The sequence below is a fragment of the Taudactylus pleione genome, unplaced genomic scaffold, assembly GCF_031769625.1.
Source record: "Taudactylus pleione unplaced genomic scaffold, aTauple2 ptg000977l, whole genome shotgun sequence".
NCBI lineage: Eukaryota > Metazoa > Chordata > Amphibia > Anura > Myobatrachidae > Taudactylus > Taudactylus pleione.
This window is the reverse complement of record NW_028285378.1, coordinates 1,976,130-1,992,745: the sequence shown is the minus strand read 5'-3', so window position 1 is coordinate 1,992,745 and position 16,616 is coordinate 1,976,130. Positions and strand designations below refer to the sequence as shown.

The 16,616-nt window shown below is 47.1% G+C and overlaps 1 protein-coding gene across 3 annotated transcripts in view; it reads left to right on the top strand.

Annotated features, from left to right (window-relative positions):
- ADCY5 (adenylate cyclase 5) overlaps nucleotides 1-16,616 on the top strand; it is an 836,213-nt gene that overhangs the window by 567,584 nt on the left and 252,013 nt on the right. For all 3 annotated transcript variants that reach the window (XM_088460724.1, XM_088460723.1, XM_088460725.1), the window contains exon 2: nucleotides 11,827-11,976. In XM_088460724.1, coding sequence (XP_088316850.1) covers nucleotides 11,827-11,976 — 150 coding nt within the window. The remainder of the gene's footprint in view (nucleotides 1-11,826; nucleotides 11,977-16,616) is intronic.

Sequence of the window (16,616 nt, the reverse complement as noted above, 5' to 3'; positions counted from 1 at the left end):
GTACTTTATTTCCTGATAACCTGTTGGGTGTACACTAAGTGCTTTGTACGTTGCGTTTCCAGGCTGTGAGGTACAGGGGGGCTCTCCAGGTGTGCGCTATGTGGAATTCTGATACAAAGCTGGCAAGGGAATGTCCTATCTCCTTAGGAGAGTTTTCCATATTAGGGTAGCTCTGACAGGAAGCCCTGTTTCCTTAGCAACGGGAGCGCACATCACAGCAAAGTTTAGAGTATTTGCAGTTTGCACTGATTAATTCACTGGGGTCAGACAGAAGCAGCTGATCAGTCCCTTATTTGACATCCCAAGTTTGTGACTGGCGTTTCAGCGGCACAACAGGGGGCACCTAACTCTCACAGTGCCAGATTGATATTTTAAAGAATCATTGAACCTATAGTACAAGTTATATAAAACAGATAAGTATAATGTGGGGCTGCTTGAGAGTTGCACTCAAGTCTGTTTTATGGACTGATCTTGCATTTTTTATACTGTGCATGCTCCATAGTCAAGCAGTCACAACTTTCAGCAGCTACAGGAGATCCAGATTCGTAGGCAGCTCAACCGCATCTCTGGTTGAGGCTAAAGCTGGGTACACACTTTGACGACGGGTCGGTCAACAGACCGATCCTCCGTCAAACGGGCCTGATGGTAAGGTATACACTCGTTGTGTCTGGGCTGACATTACAACTAGGAAGACATTTAGATTTGCCCACCCAGTTAGATGTTAGTGTCAGCATATCTCTGCAGCAAGTGTACGGGCAGTTGACTAGTCACCCGTACACACAGCCAGATGCACTGATTTAACATTCAGATGTCGATAGAACAAGTTATACTCAGCCTAAATTAGTGTAACTGGGCATCAACTGGGTATTTTGAAGGTGTGTCATGGACATGTAGGCAGACTTGTGGGCTTTTCAGAGGTGAGCATACAGTAACTCCCAAATGTCCAGAATCCCACTTTTCGGTCCGTCATCCTACCTGCGGGATGCAGTGTCCTGCAGTGTATATGTTGGGGGGGTTTAGGAGGCCCCCTCTTACCAGCTGCTCTGCTTAGCAGAGCAAGCCGTGTGTAGATGCCATGCGCATGCACGCGGTGTCTCTTCACTGGAGAAAGGGACTGGTTACATGGAAAACAGCTCGAGGAGCGATTGGCATGTGCCCAGTATGATTAAAGGGGAGGACGTGGCTCACGAGGCCGGCATGCTCCTTTTATTCGAGAAATTTCTAATCTCCAATTAATCAAAGTTGGGAGGTTTGCTCAGAGATCCGTCAAATTAGGGGTGGTACATATACATACCTCCCAACCATCCCGATTTTAGCAGGACAATCCTGCTTTTTAGGCCACCATACCACCTGTGGACCGCAGTGTTCTGTAGAGGGGGGGAGGTTGGGAGACCCCCTTTCACTCATTGTTCTGCTTATCTCATGCGGCATGTATTAACTGTAGAGGGATTGGGAGCATTGCCAGTAGCTCACGAACGAAAACGGGGGGTGTGGCTCATGGGTACGGAGTACGTTCTCACAAGGTAACGCCCCCCTGTCACGAGGCTACTCCTCCTTGTCAAAGGGTGATATATATTAGGCAGCAAGTGAGTAGCCAGTTCTTGAAGTTCATCGATTCTACAGAAGAGCTACTATAGCACAAATTGCTGAAACAGTGAATGCTGGTTGTGATAGAAAGAGCCAGAACACACAGTGGATCACAGCTTGCTTATATGCATATGGGCTGCGCAGAGAGATCAGAGTGCCAGTGCTGACCCCTGACCCCCCCCAGACAGAAATCCATCGCTCCCTACCAGCCAGTGCAGCTCTGCAGGCAGCCTGTCAGTCTTTAAAAAAAAATTGTCCAGCCCAACTGTCTCCATTCCCTCCCCCTCTCTACAGACTGATCTTACCTTTCCTGCTGGTCCCGGATGCGGCAGAAGCGATTTCAACGTGGGTGAAGCAGTGGGCAACAGCTAATATGAACATGTATTTTCCACAACATAAGCTTTATTTTAAAGTCCCTTTTCAGTTCCTTCCTTTGTAAATAACCAAATATGTATCACAGAAATTGAGGCGGCACTCAGGGGTCTTGTAAATGAAGAATCAGTCTGACAATTTGTCAACAAGACAGTCAAAGTTGTCAGACTGATTCTTAATTTACAAGACCCGTGAGTGCCACCTCAATTTCTGTGATACATATTTGGTGGTTTCCACGGGAACATCTAGAAAGGCACCAGGGCAGGTGTTTTTGCATTAATGTGGAGTTTTTCTCTGATTTTCTCTGTGTATATATATCATACCTCCCAACATGACCCTCTCCAGGAGGGACACAATGCTCTGGTCCTGGACTTCCCTGGTAAGAGATGGGGCTGCAGCACAGCTCAAAATTCAAATAGGGGAGTCACACCAACTGTCATTTCACATGCTGCCAAACATCACTGGCTGGGAATTGCCAGGTTAGTCCAGGACCAGAGCATTGTGTCCCTCCTGGAGAGGGTCATGTTGGGAGGTATGCTATACATATATATATATATATATATATTCCAAGGGTGAACCGGCACTCAAAAAATAATAGAAGTATGTGCCAGGGTGCCTTCTGTAAGTGTCCAATATTCATGCAAAGAATCAGCGGCACTCCTGGACTGGTGTCATAAGCAAAAAGAGATTTAATACATGCCAAACTGCCGACGTTTCAGAGCCAGACACGGCCCTTTTCTCAAGGCTGGCATAACAATATAAAATTTATAAACAGCAGACATAAACACTGCTGAGTCTTACCTTTAAGTAGCGGTGTGTTTCCTGTGTGCCGGTGCCGGCCAGGACAGGCAGGGGGAGGGGTTGGCGGTCACGCGGCGGCTCCTGTCCTCCATGGATGACATCACTCCAAAGCTTGTTGGTTGTCATAGAGACAAACCTCAAGCCTGGTATACTGTCTGTCTGGCCCGCGTCAGCTACAAGGAGAGACAAGAAAACTTTTGTGTTACATACATGCAAAAAGGAATTATATATAAATATCAATCGCTTAAACTATTAACTCTGAAAAATACATACAGACTAACTACATATAACATATAACATAGACCAGAACAGCTATAATGGTAAACTACAGGTAAGTAATCCTAACCACACTTTAAGTAGTTGCTCATTACAAAGTTGCGCGCCAACCCCTCCCCCTGCCTGTCCTGGCCGGTCCCGGCACACAGGAAACACACCGCTACTTAAAGGTAAGACTCAGCAGTGTTTATGTCTGCTGTTTCTAAATTTAATATTGTTATGCCAGCCTTGAGAAAAGGGCCGTGTCTGGCTCTGAAACGTCGGCAGTTTGGCATGTATTAAATCTCTTTTTGCTTATGACACCAGTCCAGGAGTGCCGCTGATTCTTTGCATGCATATATATATATATATATTATATATATATATATATATATATATATATATATATGGTATATTTAATATATATACAATTGTTTTTCTATAGCCACACCCCAGTAGCTCCACCCACAGTTCCAGAAGCTATTTTTCCAGAAAAATAGCCCTGTATGGTACAGTGGTTAGTAATATGTTACATATAGGGAAGTACAGTGATTAGCATTATGTCTTTTAAGCCGCGCATCCACTACCCAACTTTGGAACAACAGTACGATTACAACAACGCAGGCATGCCAGTGCGTTGGGACGACTATGCAGGGGTGTGCATAAATTATCCATTGCAATTCCATATGCAGCGTGAGGCCTCATGGCGTGACCTGAAGTTAGCAATTCCCGAGTGAGGTCTGACCTGCCTTAATTGTGAGTATGGGTCTGATGTTACTCGATGTTACCGATGTTGCCCAAGTATACGGATGTGTGTAAGGGGAAGTGGGTGTACTCATGGAAAGCTGTGATCGCAATGCAATTGAAAACATTTGCATTTCACCGCTAGTATTAGCAACTGCAGTGCGTTCGTTCTAGCAGAATGGTGATCCTTGCTGAATCAGGTCCCTAGCTTGAATGTTCGCCCTGTGTGTATTTCCTCTGTGTAATCCAATTTCCTACAGTCCATAGTCCAAAGATATTCTGGTAGGTTAATTGCATTTGGCATGACAGTTCCATGAGTGTGCTGGTTCATGTCCTCATCCCGCTTTGGAGACCTCCGATGTTGGGACATATAAACTTCCCATCGTCTGAGGATTGACCTGCGTGTGAATCAGTGACAATAACATACTTAATTGAAATAAAGACACGGAGACTTGTATTTGGCAGAATTTGTTAGCTATTTATTTAAAAACATATAATGAATTAGTTACTATATTAATTAAATTAATTTAAATATGGTGGCAAAGAAAGAACGGCTAACAACAGCCCAAGCCTAACACTATAAACACTCCAACCACAACACAATACGCTCAAGCCTTCTATCTTGACTACCCACCCGGTAAGGTGATGATCCGGCAGGGTGGTCCAGCAGACTTTATGAGTCAACGAAGGTGAGCAAAACAATGAGTAAACAAATATTCACAGTGCTAATAGGTAACCTGCCGTTCTTTCCCGCCTAAAATAGCCAACGAAACAATCACCAAACCCAAATCAAAAGGAGCCCATAAAATAAACTTTAGGGAGGGAGGGTGGGAAGACAGGAACAAAAGAGGCTGACTCCGCCTCCAACAATCTCTAATATCCCTGCTATAACCTACAACCCTAAAAACCCATTGGCCCTAATTATCACATGATTCCTCACACTGGTCTGCCCCCAGCCTAGGAAGTTTAACCCTCTCCACTCCTATACAGTCATTTCGTTTATCTAAACTTCCCATCGTCTGAGGATTGACCTGCGTGTGAATCAGTGACAATAACATACTTAATTGAAATAAAGACACGGAGACTTGTATTTGGCAGAATTTGTTAGCTATTTATTTAAAAACATATAATGAATTAGTTACTATATTAATTAAATTAATTTAAATATGGTGGCAAAGAAAGAACGGCTAACAACAGCCCAAGCCTAAAACTATAAACACTCCAACCACAACACAATACGCTCAAGCCTTCTATCTTGACTACCCACCCGGTAAGGTGATGATGCTGCCCCCGGCAGGGTGGTCCAGCAGACTTTATGAGTCAACGAAGGTGAGCAAAACAATGAGTAAACAAATATTCACAGTGCTAATAGGTAACCTGCCGTTCTTTCCCGCCAAAAGCAAGGTTCTGCCAAAAGAAACCTTGCACCGCCACCATAGAACTAACGCACAGAAACCACAACCTCAAACAGATCCTCAAGAAAAATAAACATACCTTCCTCCGCTAAATGAACCCCGTCAGACCGAAAAAGGTAAGTATACCGAAATTTTATCCTAGGATGTCTGACCACTGCCCCACCATTTTCCAACACAAATTTTGAAACCGTAAAGTTCACTTTCTTCCGGGCTTCATCAATGGCTCTGCCGTCAACCACACCACTCCAACACAATCTAGGGACCATGAAAGACCAAACTATTGTGCAAGCTGGCCATGCCATTATAATCTGACCCAAATCCTCCACCACCGCATGCCTTAAATCCAGAGATGTCCTCTTGCCCAAATCATTCCCGCCTAGATGAATAACCACGACTCTCGGTAAGCCATACCGCTGAACCTGCTGCAAGAGTTTAGGCTTAAGGCTCTCCCACAACATACCTCTGACCCCTATCCATCTAACTCCACTAGCCCCCGGAAACAACGGCGCGTCCTGCGCCTGCATGAACCTAGCCGCCCAAAAAACAAATGAATGGCCAATTATCCATACAGTACAATCATCAAAAGCCATTCCTATAATGAGGGAAAAACAAAGAAAACATTAAAGTTATTGTAAAATTTTAGCATATTTAATCATGTATATCTAACGGGGAACATATTACTGAGGATCTGCCAAAAAGAAAAAATTTTGATTTGAATCTTTAAAGATCAACAAGCTTCTGTGCCAATTTGAAGCAACATGAAGACACAAGAGGATAAGTTAAAATAAAAAAGAAGGGGGGGGGGAGAGCGGGGGGGGGGGGGGGTTTGGGAGAGATATCGGATAACACAAGTGAACTCGACCAGAGAGAAAACGTAAAACCTGCTGAGGGACATATAATTGTAATTATAAACCAAATAGCCGAATTAAATCCGTCAGATCAGGTAAAAAAAATCGTCAAAACTCTCCAGACTCCCACTGAAATCAATGGCGAGTAGCTAGTCCCCGAGTAGGAAAGACAGGGGAAAACAAACAAGACCAGGACCAATGACATTTCGTAAAACATAACAAACCATATGTAACGTGCATGCACAACATTAACCTCAATGATTCGGTCGAATGTAACGCTTATAACTGGCTGATTTCCATCGGCCCAGAGCTTGAATCTGTGACTCTGGAAATCCCGCAGCAGCAGCGGAAGTGGCAGCACCAATTCGAAACGAATGCGTGCCGAACTCCCCTGGTGAGAGGCCCACGCTGCAAAGACATCGCCGCAGCATCCAACTAAACTGAAATTTTGTCAGCGGAAGCCCATCGCCATGCATCAGCCATGAGCCCTCCGCTGAGGGTCTGACAGATGCATAACGAGTGGCCAAGCCGACCGGACAAATTCGACAATCCGCCGAGGGGACCAATGTTATCCAGCGACCCCTGCCTAACTGATCGGTCTTAGAACGACGCAATCTGCACAGCAAGGACCTCTCACCCACCTTCACATCCGAACGCAGCATAGTTGAATCCCTCCACTTGGAGGGAGCAACCAATTCCGACACCCGGAAAGCACCATGAAAAGCCATGGAAAAAGCTAACTTAAACAAAAGCGTTTCGAAACCGGAGGCCGCCACGTCCGCAACCGCTCCTAGAATGGACGGTAACAGATAAATGTCTATAGGCCGTCTTTTATCGGGGTTAACCGGCTCAGCGCGCGCCCAACCTTTCAAGGCCTTTGTGATGACAAAACTCCTTGTAAGGTCAGGGATTCCCTTCAATTTGGAGAAAAACGAAATACCTGCCAGGTACCGTGAAACTACCGCTCTCGATTTGCCAGATACATACAGCTGCCAAATAAAAGCAAGCATCAATTGATGCTGACCCTTACCTCCAAGGCCTTGGCTACGGGAAAAAACTTCCCATTCTTCCCAAGACCGACGGTAAGCCTTGAGGGTACTTGGTGCAATGGACAGCTCCGCTAACCCCTCCAGTCCGGCTTGATAACCTGCCAAACATAAGAGGGGCACAGCACACCATCAGTCTCTGCATCAGGAGCCAATGTACGGAACCGACCCCATTGACATCTGGACAGCGCATCGGCAATCCCGTTGTCAACTCCGGGTACGTGTTGAGCTCGAAACAGCACATTATGGCGCAAACAGGCAAGCACCAGCTGCGCTAGCACACGCAAAACCAGCAACGACTTTGCTCGCTGCCCGTTTACCGCATGCACCACGCCCAGATTGTCACATCTGAACAGAATGCTGCGATTGCAGATGCGCTCGCCCCAGACCTCCAAGGCGACCATTATTGGGAACAGTTCTAAGAGCAGCATATCTCTTGTCAAACCTGCACGAATCCACTCCTCTGGCCAAGTTGCGACGCACCAGGATCCCCTCAAGTAGCAACCGAACCCCGAAGATCCTGCTGCATCGGTGAAAAGCTGCAAATCGACATTGCCCACCAGAGGGGATAACCATATCCTGATCCCATTAAAATCTGCCAAAAAGGAAACCCAAACTTCCAGGTCTCTCTTTATTTCTGACGATAAACGGATCAAATGGTGAGGTTTGGAAACCCCCGCTGTGGCCCTCTCTAGCTTTCTGCAAAATACCCTCCCCATCGGTATAACTCTACAGGCAAAGTTCATACAACCCAACAGTGATTGGGCCTGCCTGAGCGAAATTTTGCGCGCAACCAAACACTCTGAAATGGAATCTCGCAATTTGTCAATTTTATCGCGCGGCAGCCGACAGGATCCAGCCAAGGTATCAATCTCGATACCTAAAAATGACAAACACGAGAGGGGTCCCTCTGTCTTTTCGTCTGCCACAGGTACTCCAAAATGAAAAAACAGCGCTCTCATGGAACCAAGTAACTCGTTACAACGCTCTGACCCAGCGGGCCCCACGCAGAGGAAGTCATCGAGATAGTGCGCTATCCCATGACCCCCACAAGAAAACTCTACGCACCAATGAAGGAAAGTGCTAAATTTTTCAAAGTATGCGCAGGAAATCGAACACCCCATAGGCAAGCACTTGTCTATGAAGTATTCCCCCCCAATGCGAAAACCCATGAACCTAAACGATTCGGGGTGCAAAGGAAGCAAACGAAAAGCTGACTCCACATCCCTCTTAGCCATGAGGGCCCCGCGTCCATATGCCCTAACGATACTGAGAGCATCATCAAAAGACTGATACCTCACTGAACAGAATTCAGGAGGTATAGCGTCATTAACGGAGGACCCCAATGGATAAGACAGATGCTGGATCAGCCGAAATTTTCCTGGAGTTTTCTTAGGCACCACCCCCACTGGGGAAAGAATCAGATTCCCCATTGGAGGATGCGCAAATGGACCCACCATACATCCTAACTGAACCTCTTTCTCGACTTTTAACTGAAGATCGTCAGGAAAAAGTCGAGCTGATTGTAAATTTCTCGGGGAACCGACTCGAACTTCCCCTATAACTGGTAAACGAAAACCCAACTTGAACCCGAAAAACAAAAACTTAGCGTCCTGCTTATTAGGGTACCACCCTAGCCACCTGGACATAGCATCCAAACGGATAGGGGTTGGTGCCCTATTTAGCGCCTGCGCTACCTCCCGCTTTGGGAATAGCTCCTCCTCCCGACTTGGATCCCTGTTGGGCTGACAACCTGAAACAATTAGAGGCGGGGTGCGATCCGTTGCAACGCAAGCAAAGGTGTCGAAAACGGCACCGTTGGCCCTGGGAACAGGAGGCATTATTAAAGGCAAAACATTTACCTTTAAAAGGTGTCTGCGCAGAAAGCCGACCGGGGCCCGTCTGTCGACGCCCCGGGGAGGGATCAGAACTCGGGCGCCACGCCCCAGACCCCCCCTTATGAGTATCCCCGCCTACCCGAGAATCCTCCACTCCACCTTTTGGTGGTTGCGTGACGTCAAGCCACACTTCCACGTCCTTGCACCCAAAATCTAAGCGCTTGGATCCGTCCTGCTTGCGCCTAAATTCCTCATCATATGTTCTCCAGGCGCTGCCCCTGGATTTACGCTGCATCCCATGAATCAGGTGGATATACCTTATTACGTTCAGGTGCTCCCCTGGGCGATCTTTCAAGTAGCATGCTGCGAATACGCAAAACCCAGCAAGCCAGTTATCATAGGAACGAAAAGCTTCCAACCCCACCCCGCCTTTAAGCTTAGCTGCCTTGAAATCTTTTTTGGCTTGCTCAGTTAAAATGAACATGTCCACATAATCGCCCTTCCTGATTTTTTTCTTGCAACAATCGCGCAGACCCCGCAATACTGCTGTATTGTCGCAATGCACCACACCTGGTTGATGCTGACGCTTCTTGGACTTCCGCGCGCTACTACTCTGACGCTGCTGCTTAGCCCGCTTATCCCGCCTATCCGCCTCCTTGCGCGCATATTTAGCAGCCCTCTTCCGCGCCTTTTTCGCGCTGCTGACAGAAGAAGCCAGAGAAGAAGAGGTCGACGACAAGTCAGAGACAGAGGAAGAAGAGGAGGCAGAGTCAGCAACATCATCATCTTCTGAGATCTCACCTGACGATCCGGACTGCTCCCTCCCGGACACGACCGATGATGAAGCCTCCTCGACGCTGAAATCCTGTTCCATAGCTTCGCCCTCAGCAGTATCTGAAACAGACGATGAAGCCGCCCCCTGGGCCGAAACCCCGGGCACGGTCGACACAGCAGGAGAAGACACAGCAGCACTAGCCCCAGACGCCTCTGGTCTTGCCAACTGAGCCGCAGCGGAGCCCATAGCCTTGCAAGCCTGCATGAACTGATCTACCGCTGGCCCTAGAGTAGCAGAAATTGAACGCTGCCTCTGATCCACCCTTTCACTATCTGCTTGGCTAGGAGCCAATGCCGCAACCATGGGAGCAAAAGCAGATGTCATTGATGACATCATGGCCGCAAAAGCTGCAGGGTCAAAGGACTGACTTGCACCCCCACTAGGGACCTGAGTATCCACATAGCCAGAAGCTGCTGCCCCAGACATGGCCCTGTCTGCTGATTGCGACTAGCCTGGCAATCATCCTCCATCAGCTCTCCCTGTCCTAAAATGGCTGCCTCCCTGACTGACAAAGCCCCTAATGTGCTGCCAGGGCTGTCCATCTCCCCCACCTCGACATTCCCCACTTCATTAACTGTGGGGGAGTCCCCCCTGCCCCTCCGGGCACTAACAGGGCTATTAGCAGCCCTCCTTGCGGTGCGCGTGTGCGCCTGTGACCTTTGAACCCGCGGGGGGCGAGCGCTCACCGCCCTAATCGCGGCAGCTCTGCCCTCCCGCGGGCTCACTAACTGCCTCTCGCGGCTGCTCAGAGCAGCCGCGCCTTCCCCCCGCCGGCGGCTGTGTCCAGCCGCCCTGACAGCACCTGCTTGACGGCCGCGGGTAAGCGCGGCCGCGCCCGGCCGCCCATGACGCCGCGGGGCTGCGCGACTCGCGCTAGCCCCTTCAGCTCCCTCTTGAGAGGCAGGAGCCTCCCCAGAACTCCCTGGGCCTTCTTCCTGTGCCCGGTAACGGGCGGGGATCCGCGATGAGCGGTGCGGGCGGGGCATGCTACCAATTTGGGGGGGGGGTCACAGTCCTTATAAGGGTTAGGAGGATTGTTAGAAAATGCAGCGCGCAAAGGTGGGGGAGGGCAGAGAGAGAGAGGGATAGAAGAAGGTGAAGAACAAAGATAAGAAGAGGAAAGAAAAACAGAAGGATGGCTATGAAGAAAATATAACAGAGCTCAGGTAAGAGCACTTACCCATTCCCAAGACAGGAACAAAAGAGGCTGACTCCGCCTCCAACAATCTCTAATATCCCTGCTATAACCTACAACCCTAAAAACCCATTGGCCCTAATTATCACATGATTCCTCACACTGGTCTGCCCCCAGCCTAGGAAGTTTAACCCTCTCCACTCCTATACAGTCATTTCGTTTATCTGATATTAATTAGGACAAAGCTGCATGTGACAGGTGTTTCTATTAGAAGTTGACTTTGGCTTTTGAATGGATAGACTACCCATCCTCCTTTTTGGGGGTGAGAAATCCTCCACATACAACATACCTGAACCTTGACAGGTTTTTGTAGCTCTGCTCTTAACACTTGAAAAATCTCACTACTGCTGTTGCTAGTTGATTTTTAAATTCTGTGTGTCCTATTTTAATACTTGACTTCCCCTTGGTAATTTTTTGATTGGTGTTTTATTGTAAGTATTAGGGTAAATGTTATGATATTTTTGTAAAAGTCCATCCCATATGTTCCATCTGTTTTTTTCATGTACGAATAGATGTATGAATGGAGTAAATGTTTTAACCTTAATTTAGAAAATGTCACTTGATGGAAACTGGTTGATGTGAATGATGACAGAGAGGGAGATGTATCACAGCTTGAACAGAGATAAAGTGGAGAGAGATAAAAGACCAAACAATCAGCTCCTATCTGTCACTTTACAGGCTGTGTTTGAAAAATTACATGTAGGAGCTGATTAGTTGGTACTTTATATCTGTCCACTTTCTCTCTCTCCAAGGTTTGATACATCTCCCCCGTAATCAGGGCCGTAACCACTAATTTAATAATATTATTATTATTATTATAATCATAATAATAATGCTGCTTTTCTTTGCAAGCTTTAAGTCTCACATTCCGTCTCCACTTATATATTTAGATAGCATCCAACGTCCTGATCTTCCTGTGTACAAACTTGGTTGGCATTTGCACACATTATCCGGCAGAGGTGTCACAGAGACAGGCATTCCAGGAGACCAGAGAGTGCATCCAGGCTCGACTTCATTCCCAGAGAGAGAACCAGCAGCAGGTGAGACAAAGCGTTTGTGCCTGTCAGACTCATTACATCGTACACATCGTATTGAAGAAAGTGTTCTATAAAGGAAACATGTTTTCTAAACCTGGAAGGTCCTAATATAAAATGTATACACAGCTATGCTCCAGCGATTGGTCCTGCTGAATAACATGTGCATTTGTAGGATCTCACTTGCTTGACCAACATTATAAAAATATTAGAGATGAGCGGGTCCGGTTCCCTGAGAACCGGACCCACCCGAATTTAGGGGATCCAGGGCGATCCGAGTGCACGTGACATGTGACTCAAGTTACATTTCTGACCGCAGTGAAAGGGCTCTAATACAAATTACTCAAACCTGTAGAATCCACGTGAATTAATCAATGTAGGCCTGTTTATCGTCCTGTGTGAAGATGCATAAAATATTTCATCTGGTGATAATGGTTATTTCCAGTTGCTGCCAGCTTACTCCATTGTGCTCACTAAAGCTGGCCACACATTAGACCAACTTTCATCCAACCAGCCAACTAGTTGATTGGTTGGAATGAAAATCTGGTAACGTATGGGAGTAAATGATGATCAACAATTTGCTCCTAAATGACAGAAAACAGATGAAAATGGTCGTCAGACAAGTTTGTTAAATGTTTGATCAAAACAATTTGTTCAAACAACAGTTTTTAGTCCATTTTCCGGCATTTGGGAGCAAATTGCTGATTTGCATTTGCTTTCATCCCTTACCAGATTTTCATTCCAACCAATCAACTAGTTGGATGGTTGGATGTAAGTTGGTCTAGTGTGTGGCCAGCTTCAGTATTCACCATCTCTGATGTCCTTGATCTCACCTGGGTAACTCTTTCCATCATATTCAACATAGAACCAGTCACGAACGTTCACTACATAATTTGAAATCACTGTGACAGTAACATGCTTTTAGCAGCATAAATATACTAAAATGTTAGCAGTTATGTGAAATTAATTTTTTTCATGTGTTGTGTCCTATATTGCATGGAATTACCCATATGATTATCCTTTCTAGATATCTTTTAACTATACCATACATGTTGTATTACATATTTGTTGGAGTATTACCACTAGAAGATACAGGTCTCTTGATTTGATGACAAGTTGTCTTGGTTCTTTGGCTCTATTGAGTGGCAGTTTGTCACAGACGACTGGCTCTATTTTGAAGATATATATCTAGATCACATTGAATTAAGCCATTACACTTCTTCAGATCTTTTACATATGCCTGCCATTTTTTTTTCTTATCTTTTTTGACCAGTTTATATTTTACTAATGTTGATGATCATATGTTATGGTGGAAGCAATGCTGAATCAGCCCCACTGAGTCCTAATGCAGTAAAAAATAGTTATTTCTCCTTCTGGGTCCATAGGGCTCCACAGGGAGACCTTGTGGTGTAGGTGGTGGTTGAGGACCAGGCACCACAGAGTTAAATCTTTCATCTCCCAGGATGCACTGGTCCAACCCCCTATTCCCCGCCCCCGAGCCAGAGGCACCTCAGTTTCGTCGTTGCCCGGCCGGAGTCAGGTCACCATTATGCATACAGAGTCTGGTGACTAAATCTACTCCCTTTCAAACTATGTTGCAAGGTGAGAAGCCCCTACCCATGAAGCCTTTTAAGTGTCATGTGTTATCATCACAGTCCACGCAACTCTCAGATTCTGAAGTATCCTCTGAGGAGATAGAAGATGTTGATCTCTCTAACACTTGCTAATCTCTCTAATCTTCTGGAGGAGAATGAGAGTCAGTCAAAATGTTATATTCCTGCCTTGGTGCGAGCTGTCAGATCCATCATACTAATAGAAGATGATGAGCCGGCCCCTAAATCCAAGCACCCTCTGTTTAAACGACAGAAGTTGGCTTCAGCAAAATTCCCTCTATTGGATCAACTAGCTGAACACATGGCTGCAGCCTGGCAGACCCCTGGTAAGAGGTCTCAGCCACAAAAATGTCTGACCTCCTGTTACCTATTTCCTGTGGCTCATTGTTCACAATGGGAAACCCCCCCTGTGGTGGATTCACATGTTACGCGTTTAATTAAAAGCACTACGTTGCCTATCCCTACAGTAACCTATTTGAAGGTTCCTACGGATGGAAAGGTGGAATCTTGCCTGAAATCGATATACTCTCAGGGGCTGTTGCCCATCCGACCATGGCTATTGCATGGGTGGCTAAAGCTATAGAGAGCTGGGCTGACACACTTGAAGACTCTTTTCCCTCAGATGCTTCTAGGGATCAGATGTCTTTTGTTGCTCACATTCTAGATGCAGCTTCCTATATTGAGAAGCAACATTGGATGCCAGTCTACTAACCTCCAGAGTCTCGGCCACGGCTGTGTCTGCCCGCTGTACCCTGTGGCTACGCTCATGGAAGGCAGATGTGGATTCCAAGAAAGGCCTAGAAGGGTTACCCTACAATGGGGAGCTCTTGTTTGGCCCAGACCTTGACAAGATTGTAATGACGTTGGCAGTATCAAAAACTGCATTTCTGCCTTCACCAAAAACTACTACAAGGCCTCGGACTACATCCTTTAAGTCCTTTCATCCTCAGGGAAAGCCTAAAGGTCAGTATTTCCTAGGCAGTCGGCCTCCACTAAGGCCACCAAACCCAGGACCACGCAGACCTGGAACACCAGACGTCCTGCTTCAAAACCTGAGGATAAATCCTCAGCCTGACAGGACGGGCCTCCCTCTGGGGGATCCCAGAGTGAGAGGCCGACTTCTTCAGTTTGCCCAGTGCTGGTGTCAAACCACCACGGATGCTTGGGTAAGAGAAGTGGTCTCTCATGGGTACGGCTTCTCATTTCTTCAACGGTCTTCCCACCAGTTTTTCTACACAGGCCCTCCTTCAGACCCGAACAGGGCCCTAAATATCCAGAAAGCCATACAGTCCTTGCTGCATACAGGTGTAATTGTGCCAGTCCCTCTCAGCGAGGGACTGGTTATTATTCTACTCTCTTTCTGGTTCAGAAGCCGAATGGGTCTCATCGTCCTATCCTCAACTTCAAATCCCTGAGCAAATTCCTCAGGGTACCCAGGTTCAGGATGGAAACCCTATGATCCATCATCCTAGCTATGGAGCCTGGGGACTTTATGGTATCTCTGAATATTCAGGACGCGTACCTATATGTACCTATATGTACCTATAGCGCCCTCTTATCAGCGATATCTCCAGTTTGCTATTCTACAGCAACACTTCCAATTTCAGTATCTGCCCTTTGGACTATCCACAGCCCCATGGGTGTTTATAAAAATTGTGGCTATCATGACGGCCCACGGTGTGGTCAGGGTGTCCGACTGCTTCCATATCTGGATGACCTCCTGCTCTTAGCAGGTTCCCTAGAGGTGTTTCACCGCTATCTGCAGCTAACCATTACTTTCCTGCACAAGCACAGATGGTTAATCAGCTGGAAAAAGTCCTCTCTGAATCCCTCACAGAGAATGATTCATCTGGGAGCCCTGCTGGATTCTCAGGATCAGAGAATCTTTCTGACATCAGACAAGATCTCCACACTTCAACTACGAGTGTGCAGATGTCTCCACAGTCGTTGAGTGTCGATCCACTCAGCAATGCAGGTTCTGGGATCCGTGGTGTCCACCTTCTACATGGTGGAATATGCTCAGTTCCATTCTAGGCCTTTGCAAAGGCTGATCCTCTCCAAGACATTTCATCTAACCAAGTGTTGCCCCATTTGGATCTCGGACTGGGTAATCCTAACATCGGACACCAGTCTCTGGGGCTGGAGCGCAGCGACCGGTCCGCACTACTATTCAGGGCTGTTGGACATCGGTCAAATCAACCCTGCCAATCAACATATCGGAACTTCGAGCTGTCTACAGGGCCCTCAGAACACTTCGAGCTGTCTACAGGGCCCTCAGCACATACTTCACGGAAAACCTGTACAGGTTCAGTCTGACAATGCCACAACAGTGGCTTACATCAATTAAGCACTCGAAGTCGGGCAGCAATGACAGAAGTGTCACGCATTCTGACATGGGTCACTCTGGGAGTTCTCAATTGGGAAGCAGACTTCCTCAGCCGTCACGACATGCATCCCGGGGGATGGTCTCTTCACCATGAGGTGTTTCAACTAGTGAGCAGATATGACCTCCAAACACAATCACAAACTGGTGGTGTACGGGTCCAGAACTAGAGATGCCGATTCAACCTTCGTAGATGCATTGTCAGTGAAGTGGACCTTCCAGTTTGAGTACCTGTTCCCTCCGGTCTCCCTTCTTCATCGAGTTCTTTTGAAGTTCAAACAAGTTGGAGGTACTGGTCTGCTGGTGGCTCCAGCTTGGCCCAGATGTCACTGGTACTCAGATCTTCAAAGTCTCTCCATCGACAACCCATTCCTGCTGCCTCAACGTCCGGACCTGTTGTCTCAGGGTCCTTGCCTTTACTCAGACCTGGGTTGTCTGTCTTTGACGGCGCGGCTCTTGAGACATCCCTCCTGAGGTCCAAAGAATTCTCTTGCTCTGTAGTCAACACTATGCTCAGAGCGCGTAAGCCAGCCTCTGCTCGGATCTACCACAGAGTGTGGCATACATATTTCCAATGGCTATGATCCTCAAGTGTTTAGGATTGCCAGAATCCTGGCCTTCCTTTAAGCTGGATCAGACCTTGGACTCTG